This window comes from Rhinatrema bivittatum, chromosome 3 (assembly GCF_901001135.1).
Source record: "Rhinatrema bivittatum chromosome 3, aRhiBiv1.1, whole genome shotgun sequence".
In the NCBI taxonomy this organism is placed as follows: Eukaryota; Metazoa; Chordata; class Amphibia; order Gymnophiona; family Rhinatrematidae; genus Rhinatrema; species Rhinatrema bivittatum.
The window spans coordinates 5,299,261-5,320,124 of record NC_042617.1 but is presented as its reverse complement, the minus strand read 5'-3'; the positions used below and the strand labels follow the sequence as shown (position 1 = coordinate 5,320,124).

The 20,864-nt window shown below is 44.1% G+C and overlaps 1 protein-coding gene across 2 annotated transcripts in view; it reads right to left on the bottom strand.

Moving 5' to 3' along the window:
• The window catches only part of XPO5 (exportin 5), a 404,361-nt gene that overhangs the window by 281,439 nt on the left and 102,058 nt on the right, over positions 1-20,864 (bottom strand). For both annotated transcript variants that reach the window (XM_029592834.1, XM_029592835.1), the window contains one exon: positions 5,366-5,449. In XM_029592834.1, the coding sequence (XP_029448694.1) occupies positions 5,366-5,449 (84 nt within the window). The remainder of the gene's footprint in view (positions 1-5,365; positions 5,450-20,864) is intronic.

Sequence of the window (20,864 nt, the reverse complement as noted above, 5' to 3'; positions counted from 1 at the left end):
GTGTGAAGTGCAGTCGCCAAACTGAATGGGAGGGCCCAAAACTGGAAAGGTTACCCCAGAAATTTTCAGCAAAGCTTTTGATATGGTCCCGCATAAATGAATAAAATAAGAAGCTTGGGAATGAGCGCCAAGGAGGTGGTCTGGATTACAAACTGGTTGAATGATAGAAGACAGCATGTAATGGCAAACGGAACCTATTCTGAAGAGAGAGCGGTGTTAAGCGGAGTGCCACAGGGATCTGTATTAGGCCCGGCTCTGTTCAATATCTTTGTGAGCAACATTGCGGAAGAGATAGAAGGTAAAATTTGTCTTTTTGCGGATGATACTAAGATCTGCAACAGAGTGGACATGCTGGAAGAAGTAGAGAGAATGAGATTGATTTAAGGAAGCTTGAACAGTGGTTGAAGATATGGCAGCTGGGATTCAATGCCAAGAAGTGCAGAGTCATGCATCTGGGGTGTGGTAATCCAAAAGAACTGTATGTCTTGGGGGGGGGTTTGAAGGGCTGTTGTGCACAGAGCAAGAGAGGGACCTGGGGGTAATAGCATCTAGCGATGTGAAAATGGTAAAGCAATGTGACAAGGCGATAGCTAAAGTCAGAAGAATGCTGGGCTGCACAGAAAAGAATAACCAGTAAGAAAAAGGAAGTGATAGTCCCCTTGTACAGGGCCTTGGTGAGGCCTCACCTGGAGTACTGTATTCAGTTCTGGAGACTGTATCGCAAAATGGACAGAGAAAGGATGGAGGTGGTACAGAGAAGGGTGACAAAAATGTGATATGTATACTCCAAAGGAGAGGAGGTGCAAGGGAGATATAATACAGACCTTCAGATACCTGATAGGATTTAATAATGCACAATTGACAAATCTTTTCCACTGGAAAGGAATCAGCAGAACTAGGGGTTACATAAGGAAACTCCAGGGAGGACTCGGAACCATCAGGAAATATTTCTTCACAGAGAAGGTGGTGATTGCCTGGAATGCCCTTCCAGAGGAAGTGGTGAAGACAAAAACTGTGAAAAATTTCAAAGGGGCATGGGATAAACACTGTGGATGCCTAAAGGCTAGAGGATAGAAATGAAGACAAGAGTGCATGGGAGAAACTTGCTGGTGTAGCGGTTACTACCCTTAACCAATAAGCCTTATACTGTTGATGCAACTCCATTATTGCTCTCTGCTTTAATGGCAGGGGGAAAAAGGGAATTAGATTCAGACAGCAACCAACAAGGACATTGGAATTTACAGTCTGGGAAAACAAATAAGCTTGGGGTGAAAACAAGCATGGGGGTAACTTCCTGATACGGCTGTTACTACTCTTAACCAATAAGCCTGATACTTTGGATGCAACTCCACCATTTCTCTCTGCTTCAACAGCAAGAGGTAACAGGAATTGGACTCAGACAGCAACCAACAAGGGCCCTGAATTTGATGGTTTGAGAAACTAAGTAAGGGGGTGACCTGTATGGCACAGCAGATGCTACCATAAGCTTGCTGGGCGGACTGGATGGACCATTTGGTCCTTTTCTGCCATCATTTTCTATGTTTCTATAGAACCATAACACGAAGAAACTTTGATCTTCTTCCTGAATGGGTATGTGCAGATAGGCTTCCGTCAAGTCCGGCAAGGCCCGAAAAACTCCACTTGACAAACTGCCACTATCACCATCCGCAACGTTTCCATACGCAAAAATGGGGAACTCACAGTTTCACATTTCACCTTTTGCAGATTGAGGATGGGATGAAAGGCTCCTTCCTTTTTTAAGACATGACACAATCGAGTACCTCCCTTGACCGCGTTCCTTGGTCACCACCAGTACTATCATGCCAGCAACTGAAGGTGATGTGTCCCGAATCGCCACTTGCTTGCCTCGGATACCACAATGAGACAGCACAAAAGCTTCCGTGATGGGGCAAAAAAAACCTAAAGCATAGCCGTCCCTTACTACCTCTCGGACCCATTGGTCCGAGGTAATCCTGGTCCACTCTTCATAAAACTGTGATAAATGGTTTTTCGCCGCCAACTCGAGAGAGTGGACCAGCCTGGCTTCATTGTGAATCCTTACCGCCACCAGCCCCCTGGTTGGAGCCCTCTCAGTGAAGTCTATGGGTGCTTTGAAAGGACCACTGCCTACCCGACCCCTGGGGTTCTGCCCTGAAGACAGTGCAGAACCCTTATTGGGATGAAAACCACCGCACCTCACGAGACCTAGAGCGAGGCAGAAAAGGCTTCCTGTCATCACATCCCCTTTAGACCCCCAAAAACCTTCATCAGTTGTTTCAGGTCCTCTCCAAGCAATAATTTTCCTTCCTTTAAAAGGAAGATTACAGAGATGAGACTTGGACCACATATCAGCCGACCAATTCCACAACCACAGCAGACATTGCACTGAGAGCTCAGTAACCATATTCCTGGCCGAAGTACAGCTCAAGTCATAAAGCGCATCAGCTTCATATGCAATCCTGGCCTCCACTTGAGTTGCCTAGCTATTAACATCAGCGTCTGCTGAAGACTTCTCCTGAGACTTCTGGACCCAGCATAAACAGGCCCTCTGCATCAGATTTCCAAAAATTGCTGCTCGCAAGCTCAGTGATGAGACTTCAAACATGCTCTCCCGATGAATCTCTAGCTTTCAGTCCTGCGCATCCTTTAACACTGCCAAACCCACAACCAGAATGGTCGTCTAGTTAGTGACTGCCGAGACCAAAGCATTCATCTTCAGCAATACCAGCAGCTGCAAAATATCCTCCATGAGTAGAAACAACTTTTCTCTGGCCACTTTGAGGCTCGCCTCCGGGAAGTCCCATTCCTGGTTCACCAACTTCCTGATCCTTTTAGGGAGAGGAAAGGCTTTCGGTGAGCCCCGAGTCCAAGCAACACTGGATCCACCCTTTCATTGTCATACTCCTCCTGGACCACCTTAATACCCAGTTCCTTCTGAACATGGGAAATGGGGCTGAACCAAGTGGGGGATGCTGCATATGCATCTACCTAAGACAGTAAAGTACAAATGAGGAAAATGACAAAAACTGTCCTGGATAAGGAGAGTTCTTTTACAAGCAGTGCATAAAAGTAACAGAAAATTGGTTCTTACCTGCTAATTTTCGTTCCTGTAATACCACAGATCAGTCCAAAGAGGAGTTTCCCTTTAAAGGGAAGGTTATACAATTGAGCCTTGGATCACATCAGCTGGCCAGTTACGCAACTAGAAGCGTCTGCGGGCTACCACCACCGAAAGCATGCTGCTAGCCAAAGTGAGCAGCAAGTCATATAGCGCATCTGCGAATCAGGCCACTCCCTCCTCCAGACACGCTGAGTACAGAGTGCTGACATCCCTGGATGCAGCCTGCTCTTGTGCTTTCTACACCCTACACAAACATGCCCTTTGCATCATACTACCACAAACCGTGGTCCGAAGACTCAAAGCAGAAACTTCGAATATCTGCTTCAACTGAATCTCCAACTTGTGGTCCTAAGCATCCTTCAGTGTGGCGGAATCCACCACCGGGATGGTCATCTTCTTGGTAACCGACACCAAACACTCAAGAGCTCCAAGGTCTCTTTCATCAGCGGGTAAAGCTTAGGTATCGCCCTGCCAACCTTCAGACCCACGTCCAGAAAATCCCATTCCTGGTTCACCAACTTCCGAATTTATTTTCGGCAAGGGAAAGGCACTAGGTGGACCATGCAGTCCCTCCAGGACATAATTCACACCGTCATTATCAGACTCTTCCTGAGCCACCTTAACCTCCAGTTCCTCCAACTCCTGGGGAACAAGAGGGCGCAATTCCTCCTTTTAAAATAAATGGACCACCTGAGGGTCATCGCTTTCCGATACAGGAAAGTCATCCGGATCCATCCTTATGAACATCAGGATCCGTATTTGGGGCATCAAGATCAGGATCTGCCTGCTGCGGATCCAGATGATCCTCCTGGAAATCATCAGAATCTCTGGAATTGTCGGGATCGGCCTCTGAACCTGCGTGGCCCAAACCGAGGCGTGGCATCAGATCTCTGGAACCTCCTTAGGCATCTTCGCCAAGCGATGCAGCTGCTTCTCCCGGGGACGCTTTCCTCCTGCTCCCTTCCTGGCCAGGAAGGCCTTATGTAGGAGAAGAACAAACTGGAGAAAAACCTTCCAGATCTTCAGTCCCCTGACTAGCCAGGCTTTCATCAGACTCCCCTCCCCCTCCTGGCCCTCTGCAGGGCCCTGTTGCACAGACGAAAGAGGAGAGGAATCCTTAGCAAACCTGGCATTCATGGACCCCCTGCCTGCGATTCCTCACAGGTGCGGTCACACTCTGAGATTCCCAAGTCCACATCTGTGGCCCCCCCGAGGACCAGAATGTTCTTTTTTCCTCCCACAGCTGCTCCCACTGAGGTTCCCTCTCCTTCAGATGCACAGCCCGAGCACAGGGAACGTGCACAGAGGTTTGCAGACCACAAACCGCAACCCCTGCATGCAGCCATCCTCTGCTTCAGCACCATAATGCATGTGGACACCGAAGGAGAAACCTGGCCGACCACCACGCACAGCAAAAAAAGTCAGGGAGGCCACACACACATCCGAGCCCTGTGCCAGACTGCCACGACAGCCAGAGCGAGAAACTAGGCTGCAAACATGACAGGCGCATTGCGCCATGGCAGACACAAGTTGCGCGTGGGACAAACTCCCACTGCCCACGAGTTGAAGGAAAACCACCAGGTAACTCATTCTCCAACTCTTGCCGTCAAACATGACCCGGTTCGCCAAGTCCCAGCTGAAGTTCCTGCACCAAGCTCCTCCTCTTCCCCCCCCCCCCCCCCCCCAATAAACTTAATATCAAATGAGGAACAACACAGGGGTACTTCCCTTCAGAGAACGGCAGCTCACAGGCGAAGACCTCATAGGTCACAAGTGAGCCAGTCCCCTGGCCATCAGGTCCTCCGGACAGCAGCGGGTGAGCACCAGCCAGAGGTTCCCAACCCCCCGGTCACCTGGATCCACCTGAGGGATGGTCGACAAAAGAGCCTAACACCTCGGGGAGCCTCCGACTCCAAAATCTCTTCTCTCCCTTATTCCTTTTCACTTTGTCAGACTAAAGGTTTGCACCTCTACCATCTGCTGGAGACAGAGAAATACTAATATCTGGCTTGGGTACAGATCAATACTGAGGGGCTAGGTGACACTCTCGGATATGTAGCAGTGCCTCAATGTTTTTGTTCTCTGTCTCCATCTGCTGGTAGGAGAAGAGAGAACTCTAAAAACCAAGAACACAAGCTTAGAGAGAAAGTGTGGGGATTTAACACTTTACTTTCTTTCTGTTTCACTACACAGATGCCCCTTCCTCAGATTCAATTATGTACACATGCACACAGTGTCACTCACCTGGCTCGGATGTACAGTGAAATCAAGAAATGAATCAAGATATTTCCCAAAGTTGGCAGGAGTGTCAACATCATAATCCAAGCCCTACAAAAAAAAAAATAAAACAGAAGCTGAGCATTCAGAGTGCAGAAGGATGAAAGAACATCTCTTATAAAGAGAAGAGGGGCGCTGAACATGTGTCGGAGTGCAGGAAAGGACTGTCTCCAGAGGTACTATCCTAGAAAAAGGCAGAGTATCAATTGTCCATAAATAACTGCCCTGTGTTGATAACTGAGAATTGCAGCTAGACTGATAATGAAAGATTAAAAAAAACAAAACAAAAAAAAAAAACATTTTTCCCAAGGAATAGAGGCACTTTGTTTTTATTTTACTATTTTTAAAAACATTTATAAATCGCTTTCCAACCAAAAATGTTAAACTCCCAAAGCGATGTACAACTGAAATAAGTGTGCTTAACGTAAAATGTGTTTCTGATGTGGGAAATATGCGCTTGCCAGCAAGCCGTTTCATCAGGGGTTAAACACTAACTTCCCTTCTCCCTGGCCTTTGCCTGAATAAAAGCGTCACTTGTGCTTAAGTCTCTGCCTAGGAAAGGATACCTGACTTCATGTATTTCTCTGGCTTATAATTAATCCTGATAGCCTGAAAGTAGGGCTGGGTTTTCCCTAGTCAGAGGCAGGACAAAGTCAGGAGGTATAGATTTCAGCAGCCAATGAAATGATCCGTGCACACCCCCTGAGCCAAAGCCAATAGTGTAAGGACTCGTCTGTTGCTATGGGAAAGTAGCCAATCATGTAATGACACATCATCTGCCTTTGTATGAATGTACAATAAAAGGAAGAGGCTCTGAGGACAAACCCTCTTTGCCTTCTCCCTCTTCCTGCCTGCCATGAAAGCTGTCTGATGTGCCTCTTCATTACTCCTATATCTGGTGACCCCGACGTGATGATAAACTCCATGCTTATTTCGGCTGGTCATAGCCTAGGTACGGTACCGTTCAACAGATTTGCAATCGTAAGTATTTTTAAGGTATTTTTTAGTAATTTTTAAAAGTATTTCTCAGCAAGTTTGTTCCCCACACTCGTAAGCATGGGCAATGATTTGACTGTACAGCAGCTGCTACATGCCAGGGAGCTGCAGCAAATCATCAATAATCATTATTTCATCACCAGAAGAAAAATAGCGCAAGTCAGCCTGGGGGACTTAGAAAAATTAATAAGTGAAATAGCTTGCCGTTGCCCTTGGTATTCTATGGAGTCTGGAACTCTAAATACCCAGGAATGGATCTCAATCGGCAATTGTCTTCATATGGCTCCCAGAGCTCCCATAAAGCAAAGATTAATTTGGCAAAAATGTACAGAAGCCATCGAACACATGGTAGAAAAAAAAGGTTTAAAAACAGCAGTTTCAAACCATGTGCTTTTAGAAGCAGGCAGACATACCCTTCCCCCATCTTCTCAGTCTTCCTCAGAGACAGCAAATTCTTTGTATCCTCAGCTCCCCATACCTACACCCAAGGCACAAGCCATTCACACATCTCCGCCCTCTTTAGAAAACCAACCCTTGAGAACAATAGAACCACCACCTGGCCTGGGTGGGGCGATTAGCATTGAATTTCAGCAGAAAGAAAGCCTTACAGAAACAGAATTGTTGGAAGGACTTCAAGCCTTCCCCATCACAGAAAAGAACCATGAACAAAGGGGGACAGAAAATGAAATAGAACATCTGGGGACACACAATCACATGGCTCCTGTGGCTTCCTCTGCATCCACCTCAGAGAAAAGACCCCAGGAAATAGAAAACACTGAGGTCAGAAAAACTAGCCTTCCTCCATCTTGCCTGCAAACCCCTTCCCCCACTAACCACTCCTTGAACCTTCATTTGCCATTGCCTGAGCCAGTCATTAATTCTGCATCACCAATTTGTGCAGGTAAATTACTATCTCAAACCACTGCTCCCGGTAACAATTTATGTGCAGCGGTCAGCATGGGATTCCACCTTGAACATGGAAATCTCACAAGGGAGGAATTATTGAAAGGGATTCAGGCCTTTCCCATTACAGAAAGAAACAAAGAACTAGGTGTGGCAGCAATAGAGTTGAGTGCAGCCCGGAATGCCATGTGCAGTGACTATGCCCCCAGGTCTTCAAAGAAATCAGCGTGTAAGACCTTGGGCCAGGCAGCTGCACTCCTGTGTTACAAGCAAAGAAAATATACTTATGAAAAAAAGGATTTAATTAGACTCCTGCATTACAAGCAAAGAAAATATCAATATGAAAAAAAGGATTTAATTAGACTCCTGCGTTACAAGCAAAGAAAATATCAATATTCTAGAATTAATAGCCACCCACCTAAACCTTGAGTCTCCAGCCATCATATTGGGAGATTTTAACTTACATGTGGATGATCCCTTGCCTTCTACTAACTGTGAATCTTTCCTAAACGCCATGACCGCCATGGGATTCAAACAGATAATCAATAACCCCACACACAGAGCAGGACACATTTTGGATCTCATCTTTGTAAACTCAGGCATCTCACACTCAGAACCACCCATATGCAAATCAGTTCCATGGTCAGACCACGCATTAATCTCTACCACATTTTCGCTGGCACAGTCCAGTATCAAACACAATCCTCAACCTCAATTTACCTACAGAAATCTTTGTTCTTCCGATGAACTACACGAACACCTTGTTCTAGAACTCCCTCGCTTAGACATCTCTACCCCCAACTCAGCTCTCCACTCATGGTCCAACATTACAGAAACGGCAGCAAATAAACTATGTCCTCTGGCAACAAAAAAACAGAAACACAATGCCTACAAAAGACAACCCTGGTTTAACCAAGAACTTCAAAAATTCAAACACTCCCTTCGACAAAAAGAAAATAAATGGCGTAAAGCCCCTTCAACGACCTCCCTCTCAGCTTACAAACTTGCACTCCACCTATACAAGAGCGCCACATTAAAAACAAAAAGGGACTACTACGCTCACAAAATCCATCACCTCATGTTCGATTCAAAAGCCCTTTTTACCTACGTTTCGAATTTAACTCAAGTCAACCCACCAGACATCCCTCTCAACCAAGCGCACGAAAAAGCAGAGGATTTGGCCAGCTTCTTCAGTAACAAAATTTCCAACCTGCAATCACAGCTGAAAACCAACATCATAGCTCCATTCAGCACATACTTTCATCCTTGCAAAGGCTCTTCTATACAAGCTTTCGATCCTATTGCAACATCAGAGACAATCTCAGTTTTGAAAAGAATGAAACCTTCCTCTCACCCATTTGACCATATCCCTTCCAAACTACTGCTACTAATTCCAGATACCATCTCTAAGGCCCTGACTGACATTATCAATTGTTCCTTAACACAAGGAATCTATCCAGATGACCTGAAAATTGCTTCCATCAAACCCCTCTTAAAAAAACCTAATTTAAATCCCAAAGACCCCTCAAACTTTCGCCCAATCTCCAACCTCCCGTTCATTGCTAAGGTAATGGAAAAATTAGTTAACGCCAGACTATCAGAATACCTTGAAGACCACAATATATTACTCCCACCTCAATATGGCTTCCGTAAATCTTTAAGCACGGAATCACTTCTCATATCACTAACAGATTACATCATCATGGGCCTGGACAAAGGTCATGCCTACCTGCTGATACTCCTCGACCTATCTGCCGCCTTTGATACTGTTAACCACGCACTCCTCATAAAGCAACTAGCGAACATCGGAATAACAGGCGCCGCACTGGCCTGGTTCAAATCATTCTTGGGAAACAGAGGATATAAAGTCAAAATACATAACAAAGAATCTCAGTTTTATCCTTCCACGCTAGGAGTTCCTCAGGGCTCCTCCCTTTCTCCCACGCTCTTTAACATTTACCTCCTCCCTTTATGTCAACTATTAACTAATCTGAACCTCAAATATTATCTATACGCAGATGACGTTCAGATTATCATCCCTATCAAAGAATCCCTTACAAGAACCATAAAAGTCTGGGAAGATTGCCTCCTAAAAATTGACAACCTCCTATCCAGTCTAAATCTAATCTTGAATACTTCTAAAACCGAACTTCTCATAATTTCGCCTGAAAACAGTAACCTCGCCTCAAATCCACCAACCGGCTTTCAAACATCACAAGTGAGAGACTTAGGAGCCATCATTGATAATCGGCTAAATCTAAAATCTTTTGTTAATCAAACTACTAAAGACTGCTTTCATAAACTGCATGTCTTAAAAAGAATTAAACCACTTTTCCACTCCCACGACTACAGGACAGTCTTGCAATCAATAATCTTTTCTAAATTAGATTATTGCAATTCCATTCTTTTGGGTCTACCGGCTTCTCACACTAAACCCCTTCAGATGGTTCAGAACACTGCGGCAAGAATATTGACAAACACAAGAAGAAGAGAACACATAACTCCGATTCTCAAAGACTTGCATTGGCTGCCAGTTCATTACAGAATCTTATATAAGTCTATTACCACCATTTACAAAGCTTTTCATCAACTCTCTCCGCTTAACCTCCAAATCCCATTTAAAAAACATACCTCCGCCAGACCAATCCGAGAGTCCTACAGAGATTCACTACAGGTTCCCCCTGCTAAAACCTTTCACCACACGACTCTTAGAGACAGGGCATTCTCTACAGCAGGACCTACATTGTGGAATTCCATCCCTCCAGACCTGAGACAGGAACCCTGCCTTCCAACTTTTAGAAAAAGACTAAAGACCTGGTTATTTATGAAAGCCTTTCCAGACAACAATCAAACCCAAAATCAATATAATTAACTCAGAACACCCTTCAGGATAATCAACAGTTTTGACAATCCCATCAATGGTACAATCCCTTTTAAACTGGCAGGCTTTCCCAGTTATTCTTCACTGTTAAATTACTATCTCCTTTTCTTCTGTTCCAAGTTGAAATATGTCCCTGTTTTATTGTAACTGCAATTTTCCCTTCTTTTAGCACTTGTTAATGTTTATCACTTTATTGTTGTTCACTCCTTGTTATTTGTAAACCGGCATGATGCGATTCCCTTCGCGAATGCCGGTATAGAAAAGACTCAAATAAATAAATAAATAAATATGAAAAAAAGGATTTAATTAGACTCCTGCGTTACAAGCAAAGAAAATATCACTATGAAAAAATTGATTTAATTATACACTTCAATGACCTCTTGCAGACCAGATTAAACAGAGTAACTGTGCAGACAGTACAAATTTGGAAAAAATGGTTTCTCTCTACAAACAGTACAAATTTGGAAAAAATTGTTTCTCCTGGTCTTCGATGTTCAGTTGCAGAGGGACTGCATGCTTAAAGAGTAGTTTCTATTTGAATTCAGTTACAAAAAATCTGCATACTTTGAGAGTATTTTCCCCCACAAAGCGTATGCATAGCCTTATGTTAAAAACTGTACTGAAATTTGAACAATTACTGTGTAAATTTCATGTGAAAATTTCCCTTTTACAAAGTTTATTTGGCTCACATTTAAAATGACTCCATTTCTCTGAGATTTAAGTTTATAGTTTGAATTGCCAGCACACAGAACTTGTATTCTACTGTGATTCTCCCTAAAGTGAATTGAAGTGGTGTCTGTCTGCAAGGAATCAGCCAGCCATTGTCTGTGGTTGATGGTATCAATTGTTAAACAAAGCTATCTTTAAGTTCCTATTGACTGAAGGATTAACTCCTTGGGTGCAGTTCTTTTCTTTTGAGAAACACTGCTCCTCCCCCCCCCCCTTTTCTGTAACTCTTGCTAGCCACTCAAGGGGGAGGGAGGGAGAACTTTTGAAAAGAAAAAAAACTGGACTTAGTACTGCAGTTTCTCTCTCTAGTTTATATATGTTATAACTCAGACAGATTAATAGTAGTTACAGTCACTTTAGCATGCAGCAGACAGAGCTGAGCAAACAGCGTGTTTAATTTCCTATTCTAATAATTATATGAAGAAATTGTGGAGGAGGCCTTCCCTCCTCCACAATCAAACCCCTCCAAATCTTACAAAACGCCATGGCCCGCGTCCTCACAAACTCAAGAAAGACTGATCACATCACCCCCATACTTCAAGACCTCCACTGGCTCCCAATCACCTATCGCTCTCAATACAAAACACTCACTATCATACATAACACACTATACAAAAATAATTCCCCATGGATCGAAGATATGCCACACTTCCGCCAGGCCAACCGCCCCACCAGAAACGCCCTTGCTGGCACCCTCTATACCCCCTCACTCAAAATCGCTCACCTCACCACCACCAGAGAGAGAGCCTTCTCCATCGCCGGCCCCACCCTCTGGAACTCCCTCCCTGCCGAGCTCCGACTAGAACCATCACTTAATCAATTCAAAAAAGGAATCAAGACCTGGTTATTTAAACAGGCCTATCCCAACACGTCACAATCCTAGCTCTATAACTCCTTCGCAACACTTTTATTTCCCCACACCCTCACTGTTTCCCCTGCCTCCTGCCCCCCCCCCCTCACCTCCCCCCACCCACCTCCACCACCTTCCTTCCTCTAAGCAGCTTCCTCTTTCTGTTACCAACTCACCATCCTCACCGTTACCCACAGCTCACTTGTACAGTTTCACCCCCCCCCCCCCCCCACTTATTACACCCTTCCCCCCGCCTCTTGTACAATTACTCATAATGCTCGCCATATCTCGTGTACAGCACCCCTCCCTCCCTCCACCACCCTACCCTCTTCCCCCCTCCCTTTTATTGCCCCTGCTTCCCCTGTCACCCTCCGCCTCCCCAGCCCCTCCTCCTCCCCCTCCCCCCCACGCCTCACCTTCCACCCCCCGCCCCCCGCACCACCTCCCCCTGTAATTAATTAATTTTGTCTAACTTTGTATAATATTATCTAATTCTTCTCTAATATGGTTTATCATATAATTCTAATATGGTTTATCATATAATTCTTCTCTAATATGGTTTATCATATATAATCGCGTTTTAACTGTGATGCATGTTGGCACCACAGTAAAGTTAACCTACCTTTTAACTATTTATCTTTCTTCCATCTATCATTGTAATTTCCTTTCTCAGTTACATGTAAACCGACATGATGTTTTTTACGAATGCCGGTATATAAAAGTTATAAAATAAATAAATAAATAAATAAATTCTATTCTGATATTCCACATTGAAAGTAAGCTCAGAGTATTATGGATTGCAACCTGGAACAATAGTTGCAATCTATAATGTAATGATGAGGTCTCCACTAGGAGGCGCTATGCTATTCTACAAGTTATATTATATTATTGTTTTAATAATTCTGTTGTATAATAGTTTTTATTTTTCAGATCTGCGGTCCTCATGTATTAAGGACACTTCAGTTTTATTTTCTTTTTCACAAAATTTATACAGAATTCTGAACCTTAAAATTTTTACTGACAGAGATTGCTACATCTAAAGCAATCCCTCCCAAGCCTTTTCTTGCAAATCCAAATTGATTTTATTAAATTGAATGATAGAATTGATTCTCCAAGGTTAAAAAAGTAAGAATTTCACTTTAATCCTTACCTTAGTAAATTTTTTCCTTAGTAAATTTTTTGCTGTATGCCAGTTTTTAATATTTTCCAGATTTACAGCCTTCCTGCCATGAGGAGATGTGAAGATGGACACTTTGCAGTTTATTTTAACATTTTTCTAACACCTTTTGACTTTTGATCCTTGATCTAATTTTGTTTTTGATAACTTTTTGATAAGATTTTTAGCTTAAATTATGTGTTATCTGTTGTCTGTCTTGATGCCAAGAAGACTATGAATGAATATAAATATGTGTCAGTTTTGTGTAAATGAATATTTGCAGGATGGATGAATATGTGTCAGTTTTGTGTAAATTAATATTTGCAAGATGAATGAATATATGTCAGTCTTGTGTAACATATGTTTAATGTAATGTCTAATATACTTGTCATTTGATTCTGCTTACTGCAAATGACTTTTCCTTTAAACGATTAATTTACATTTATTGCTATTTTACTGAATGAAAATTGATCACTGCATAAAAACTTTCTTGATAATGGGGCTACCCTCTGTCTGAAAACTAATAATGGCTCTGCTTACTGCAGCCATTCCTTTGCATGATTTTTGTCAATAATTGAATATTAAATACGTATTTGGCATCCCCTACAACACCACAGGGCAAGCCATTGTGGAGAGAGCAAATCATACCCTTAAGAGCTCTGGACCAAACAAAAAGAAAAAGGGGGGATTGCCCCTGGATTTTCCCCCTGAACAAAGTATTGTTTACTTTAAATCATCTAAACATATCAGGTTCACATAAGACCACAGCCATGAGTAATCATTATGGGACTAGGGTTAGTCACCCACAGCCATCAGTTTTGTATAGCATTTAATGTCTGGTACGGTCCCGTTCCCTTAAAATGGGGAACGAGGATATGTTTCTCTGCTTGCTTCCACAGGTGTATCAAGCTGTGGAACGATGGAAAGGTGTCCAGGTCTACAAGACCCGATCCCCAACTTCTCCATGAGCCTCCACAGCCCTCAGAAGGACAGAGATCGGACTCCTTGCAAAAAGCAGCACCACATGACCTGGGGACAGATCAAGGCCCTATCCAACCAATCTGCACAACTCTTAGAACAGCAAGGCCTTGAGAAAACTCCAGAGAACTTATTAGCCGCTTTTTCTTGCCTGAATGCCAACTCATTAACAATTGTGTTCTGTACCCTCATCCTTTGCCTTATTTCTCCAGCTATGATTTCAGAACAAGGACTCTGACAGAACAACATGTACATCCTCTGCACAGAACTTTTCACACCTGTTGAATCGAACAGACTGTTGGATCTGCGCACACATGCCAACCCAAGCCTGCGGAGAACGACTGATGCATGCTGTACCATTTAACCTTACTGTATGGACTAATTATCCTTTACAGAGAGGTGTTTTCATTAACTCTCCAGTTAATAATACCATACTACACATTGGTAGCTGTATTCAAGAGACTGCCGCTCTTTGTTGGGACTATGATACAGGGGATGGAAAGGGAATTCAGGTGGGAAATATCCATATTGTAACCGAACATTTGTATTAATCACTGAACACTTACATAGTTATACCACATATATGTATGCAATTGGCAGATTTCAGGATGTGCAGTGGGAGACCCAAGCAGGTACAGAAAGTATAGAGGGGATGAAGGATTTACCTTTTGTAGTTATATAGCCCAAATGATAACCAATGACATGTCCACTAATCTGTTAGGAAACATATGGATGTTATGTGGGCGTAGAGCATATATGTACATTTCCCCAAGATGGAGAGACAGATGCACTTTAGGCTACATCCTTCCCTCTTACTATGCAGTCAAAAATTTACCCAAAGCAAGGCTCCGTAACAAAAGGGAGGCGATAAATAATCCCATAGAAAAGTTTACAGAAACTCAGGTAGCTAGAAGCCTGTTTCCTCCAATGGGAACAGCTATGAATTACAGGGACTTACACATCCTAGCTAACTGGACGACTGCCCTATTTAATCAGACAGTCCATGCATTAAAACGACTTACAACAAAAGTCTCTCAGATTAGAGAAGTAGCATTACAGAACAGCTATACCTTAGAAACCATTTTAACCTTAAAGGGTGGTGTTTGTGCATTAATTGGATCTCATTGCTGTGAATACATATCAGACTATAAAGCAAACCTCACACATACCATAGAGCAGATAGAAACCATGGTTGCTGATGCACCATTTTCAGACAGAATACCTACTTCTCCATGGGACTGGCTATGGTCCTGGCTCCCTGATATTTCTGGTCTCAAAGGGGTGATTTCTATTATAATGATCATAATTGTCTTAATTATTTGCCTGTGATGCTGTATTCAGTGCATACCCAACCTCATATCCATATTGAAACCTTGCTCTCAGCCCGGATACAAAGATGTCTTGTAAGATGCCTAATAGGGAATCATGAGCCCTGCAGAGTTGGCACACCACCTGCACCAGCTCTGGGTGATATGGAGATTCAGAAGCTCATCGACAGCTGGCACACCACGTCGAATTATAGCTTTCTTCTCTCCATAATCCCCCTTCCCCTATTTCCAGCCCATACCAAGACATAACAGATTTCAGTAAGGGTCTAAAGCTTTACTGAGCTGCCTAAACAAAAACAGAAAGGGTGAGATGTGGGAAATATGCGCTTGCCAGCAAGCCATTTCATCAGGGGTTAAACACTAACTTCCCTTCTCCCTGACCTTTGCCTGAATAAAAGCATCACTTGTGCTTAAGTCTCTGCCTAGGAAAGGATACCTGACTTCATGTATTTCTCTGGCTTATAATTAATCCTGATAGCCTGAAAGTAGGGCTGGGTTTTCCCTAGTCAGAGGCAGGACAAAGTCAGGAGGTATAGATTTCAGCAGCCAATGAAATGATCCGTGCACACCCCCTGAGCCAAAGCCAATAGTGTAAGGACTCGTCTGTTGCTATGGGAAAGTAGCCAATCATGTAATGACACATCATCTGCCTTTGTATGAATGTACAATAAAAGGAAGAGGCTCTGAGGACAAACCCTCTTTGCCTTCTCCCTCTTCCTGCCTGCCATGAAAGCTGTCTGATGTGCCTCTTCATTACTCCTATAGTAGATAGCAGGGTGAATTAGCCATGCTTTCTGGGACGTCCACTCGGTGGCGGCCTAGACGGAGCTTCCAAAAGATCACAGAGCTTTGCTCTGTGCGGCTGTACTGTCTTTCCCATGCAGCACAATTTTCCCTCAGTCCATAAAGCCGAGAAGTAGAAAAGTTGGTGCTTTCATTTTTCATTCATTTTTTGTTCCTTCAACTACATCTTTGTCCTGAATCCAATGGGTTTTTTTTATATTATTAATATAGCTGTTCTAGTCGCAGTACATGCTTAAAGCGTTGTCAGAATTGGGGATCCAACAGACGTATCGCATTTACAAGACTACGAAGTGCACATAAAATAAAAAGGTTAGTTTATATTTGAGAACAGGTATCACATGTAAACAACATCATATACAAAAGAGAGAACGAATTTATATACATCTTTTTGCATCAATGATACAGCGTATTGTACTTGGAAATTCAAGATCACAGCTTTAACAACCTGAGTCCAAAGACATTTAATGTAAAAATCTGAAAATGTATATACTATGGCGTACACAACTGGAGATAAATGTTTAGACCACCTTATTCTTTATATTTTATTTATTTATTTATTTATTTATTTATTTAGTGTTTTTCTATACCGGCATTCATGATTAGAATCACATCATGCTGGTTTACATTTAACAGGGGGTGTAAATTAAAATAAGTAACTGAACAGAACTGAAAAACTGTAACAAGTGAAATGAAAAACTCTGAAGTTACAATAAAACAGGATGTTAAAACTGGGTGGAGGAAAGTCTAAAGGAACTTAACAGAAAGAGCCATTATTTACAGTATTATAAAAATGTCTGATTGTGGTTGTCGTTAATATGTGATTCACATAGGGTCTGGAAATGCTTGTTTGAACAACCACGTCTTAAGGCTTTTTCTGAATGTTCGAAGGCACGGTTCTTATTTATTTATTTTTTTATATACTGATGTTCCTGTATAATATACATATCACACCGATTTACAAGGAACTAAAACTGTCGCCTCGGGGGCGGAATACATTGAAACATAATAACAGTAAATAACTTGACGAAGTTCAGGTGGAATGGAGTTCCATAGTGATGGTCCTGCTGTGGAAAAGGCCCGGTCTCTAAATGTTATATGTTGAGTGGTTTTGGCATGGGGGACATGTAGTGAGTCTCTGTAAGCTTCTCTAGTAGGTCTGGAGGAGGTATGTTTTCTGAATGGGATTTGTAGGTTTAGTGGAGCTTGGTGATGGATGGCTTTAAAGATTGTGGTAATGGCCTTATGCATGATTCTGTAGTGGATTGGCAGCCAGTGTAGGTCTTTAAGGATGGGAGAAATGTGGTCTCTTCTCCTCATGTTTGTCAGTATTCTGGCTGCCGCATTTTGTACCATCTTAAGAGGTTTGGTGTGAGAAGAGGGGAGACCTGTAAGATAGAGTTACAGTAGTCTATCTTAGAGAAGATTATAGCTTGCAGAACTGTTCTGTAATCTTGAAAGTGAAGGAGTGGTTTTATTCTTTTCAAGACATGTAGTTTATGGAAACAGTCCTTAGTTTGGTTGATGAAGGGTTTAAGGTTTAGCCGATTATCAATGATAACCCCTAAGACTCTTGCTTGGGTGATGTGAAGGTTTGCTGATGTGTTCGAGGTGAGATTAGGGTCCAGATTAGGTTTCTTTAGGAGTGGTTTGATGGAGGCCAGTTTAAGATCGTCTGGATAGATTCCCTGGGATAAAGAACAGTTAATGATGTCCGCCAATGCTTTGGAGATGGAGTCGGGGATTAGTAGTAGCAGTTTAAAGAGGATTCGGTCAAAGGGATGAGAGGAAGGTTTCATTTTCTTCAAAACTGCTTGGATCTCTGAGGTTGTTATAGGATCAAAAGATTTAAGAGATATGTCTTTATTGGGGTGGTGATATGAACTAGAAGGCAAATTATTTATTTATTATTTATTTATATTGTTTATTATTTATTTATATTCATTTTTTTTTATTTATAATAGTTTTTTTTATAAGATTGTCTTAAATATGGGCAAATGGCAACTATAAGATTTTCACTACTCCAATTTTAATCTTTTATTTTTTTGTCACCATTTGATTTGTTTAATTTATATGTTTTTAAACAATATTTTTGGTATTTGTTTTGTTGATTTATTATTTATGTACTTACAGTAAAACAAAGCGTTTTGTGTAATTTGTTTTTAGCCCCTGAGGCAGCTGTTCGGTAGACGGCGAAACTCGGCCAGAGTCGGGCTTTTAGAAAAATACACGTCTCCACTGCAATAAAGTTTTGAAAAAGACTGTGGCATCTAATTCCTGTTGTTTTCCTGGAGTTGGCAATGCCAGGCAGGTTAAGTGGCTTGCAGGGAGATGGACCGTATCTCCACCCATTCTAGGATTGTCACAGCTTCTCGGAAGAAGTTCAAGGAACCGGACCCTCCTTCTTTGTTGATGTAAAACATGGCCACCTGGTTGTCCGTGTGGATCATGACTACTTTGCCGCAAAGTAGGTGACAAAAGGTGTGGAGTGTGTTTCAAATCGCTCCCAGCTCCAGAAAGCTGATCTGCTGAGATCGCTCCCATGGTGACCAGAGGCCCTGTGTTTGCAGGGGTCCTAAGTATGCTCCCTAACCCCTGGTGGAGACATCCAGATGAGCTGATGTGATGGGGGCGCAGAACGTCAGTCCTTCCCTCAGGGGGGTCGGGGACAACCACCACCATAGATCCTTTCGCATGGAGGGGAAGCATTGTACTGATGAAAACCTGGGGCGCCATCGTAAGCCCGAACGGAAGAGCGCAAAATTGAAAATGGCGCCAGAGGATCACAAACCGCAGATATATCAGATGGTCCGAGCGTATCGGGATGTGCAGGTATGCTTCCGTTAGGTCCAGCGACGCCAAAAACTCTCCCTTGTGCACCGATGCAATAACGGAGCGAAGAGTTTCCATTCGAAAACGGGGTACCTTCAGGGCATGATTCACCCGCTTCAAATCGAGGATGGGATGGAAGATAACCGCCTTCTTTGGTACCATGAAGTAGATGGAGTAGCACCCACGTCTTAGCTGCCCTTCGGGCACTGGAACTATAGCACTCAGATCCTGCAGGCGCTGTAGAGTGTCTCGCACCGCTCTTCGCTTTAGGTGGGACGCGCAAGGGGACACTATGTAATGCTCCTTGACTGGCTGGGCAAAATCGAAGGTGTAGCCATGTTCTATGATGCTTAGGACCCATTGGTTGGAGGTCAATTTGGTCCACACCTCCCGGAAAAGGGATACACTTCCCCCAATTCTTGGCACGGAAGGGTGGACCGGCCTCACTTCATTGCGCGGTCTTGAAGCCCCCATGGGACTGCGTAGCACTGTCTCTGGCAGGTCAGCGGCCCCGAAAGGACTGGTTCCAAGAAGTCTGATGGCCAGTGCCCTGGCGAAATGACGACCTTGTGAATCTTGAAGAGCGGAAACGACGATTACCCCGAAATCTCACCCACTGAGGAAAGGAACCTTTTGGTCGAGGCCTATCCTCCGGCAACCTGTGGACTTTGTTCTCTCCAGAGACTTTATCATGTCCTCCAGCTGTTGCCCAAAGAGGAGCTTCCCCTTAAATGGTAAAGAACTCAGTTGCACTTTGGAGGACTCATCAGCCAACCAGTTTCGGAGCCAGAGGAGCCTGCGGGCGGAAACCGCTGCAACCACTGTCCTGCCCGAAGTCCACAGAAGATCATATAGGGCATCTGCGCTATACGCCACCATCGCCTCCAGACGGCTAGCACGCAGCTCTGCCGTGACCGAGAGGGAAGCTTCCGCCTGCCAATCCTGAAACCAGCGGAGACAAGCCCACTGCGCAAAACTGCCTAACATAGCCGCCCAGACCCCAAGGGCCGAAACCTCAAATTTTCTTCAGCTGCAGCTCCAGCTTGCGGTCCTGCAAGTCTTTCAAAGCAGTGGCCCCCATGACGGGAATGGTGGTCTTTTTCGTTACAGCGGAAACTGCAGCATTCACCTTAGGAACTCAGCAGATCCAAAGCTTCCTCCAGAAGCAGATACAATTTGTCCATAGCTCAACCCACCTTCAAGCCAAGATCTGGAGTGTTCCACTCCTTAAACAAAAGATCTGTGACCGACCTATGAAACGGAAAGGATCGAGCCGGATCCCGGAGGCCCACCATGACCAGATCCATAGCTCCGAATCTGGAATCCTCAGGCGGAACTTCAATACCGAGCTCCTCCAGAATGACTGGTATCAGCGGTCCCAATTCGTCCCTCTGGAACAGTTGCACCACCTTTGTATCATCGCCCTCCACCACCAGGACCCCATCCTCTTTGGCCGGCTGAGGGTGAAGATCCGGATCCATATCCTGTCCGTCACCTGGAGCTGGTGGAGGAGACTGATCCTCATCTGACGTGTCCGTCTGAGAAGTTGCCGCCGGATGGGACCGAGTCAGGAGAGGGCGCTTTGCCTTGGGATCATCTCTGCCACCGGGTGACCTGGAGCATTTGCGTGAAGAGGACCCTCTCCCCCGCTCCCGATGTTGACAAGGGTGCCTGGGGTAACTTAGTACATGATCTCTGCTCTGCTTTGTGGGACTTGAAGAACCTTTGCAGCATTCTGACAAATTCGGAGAACGAGGAAGACGACCCATCCAAATCTTTGTCCTGCTCCTCCTCCGAGGAATCCTCCTGCGCATCCGGAACTGTGCCCCCTCCAGGGGCAACCGGCCTCGGGGAAAGTGGTGGCAGAGAGGGATCCTCCCCTAGAGCTGCCAGCGCTGCTCGCTCCTGATCCCTCATGGTTTGCAGCAGAGCCTCCGACCCTGCACTAAGCAGGAAGGGATCCAAGCCTTGCCTTTTCCGATCGGGCCTCTCAGGCTCCCGACGCAGCCTGG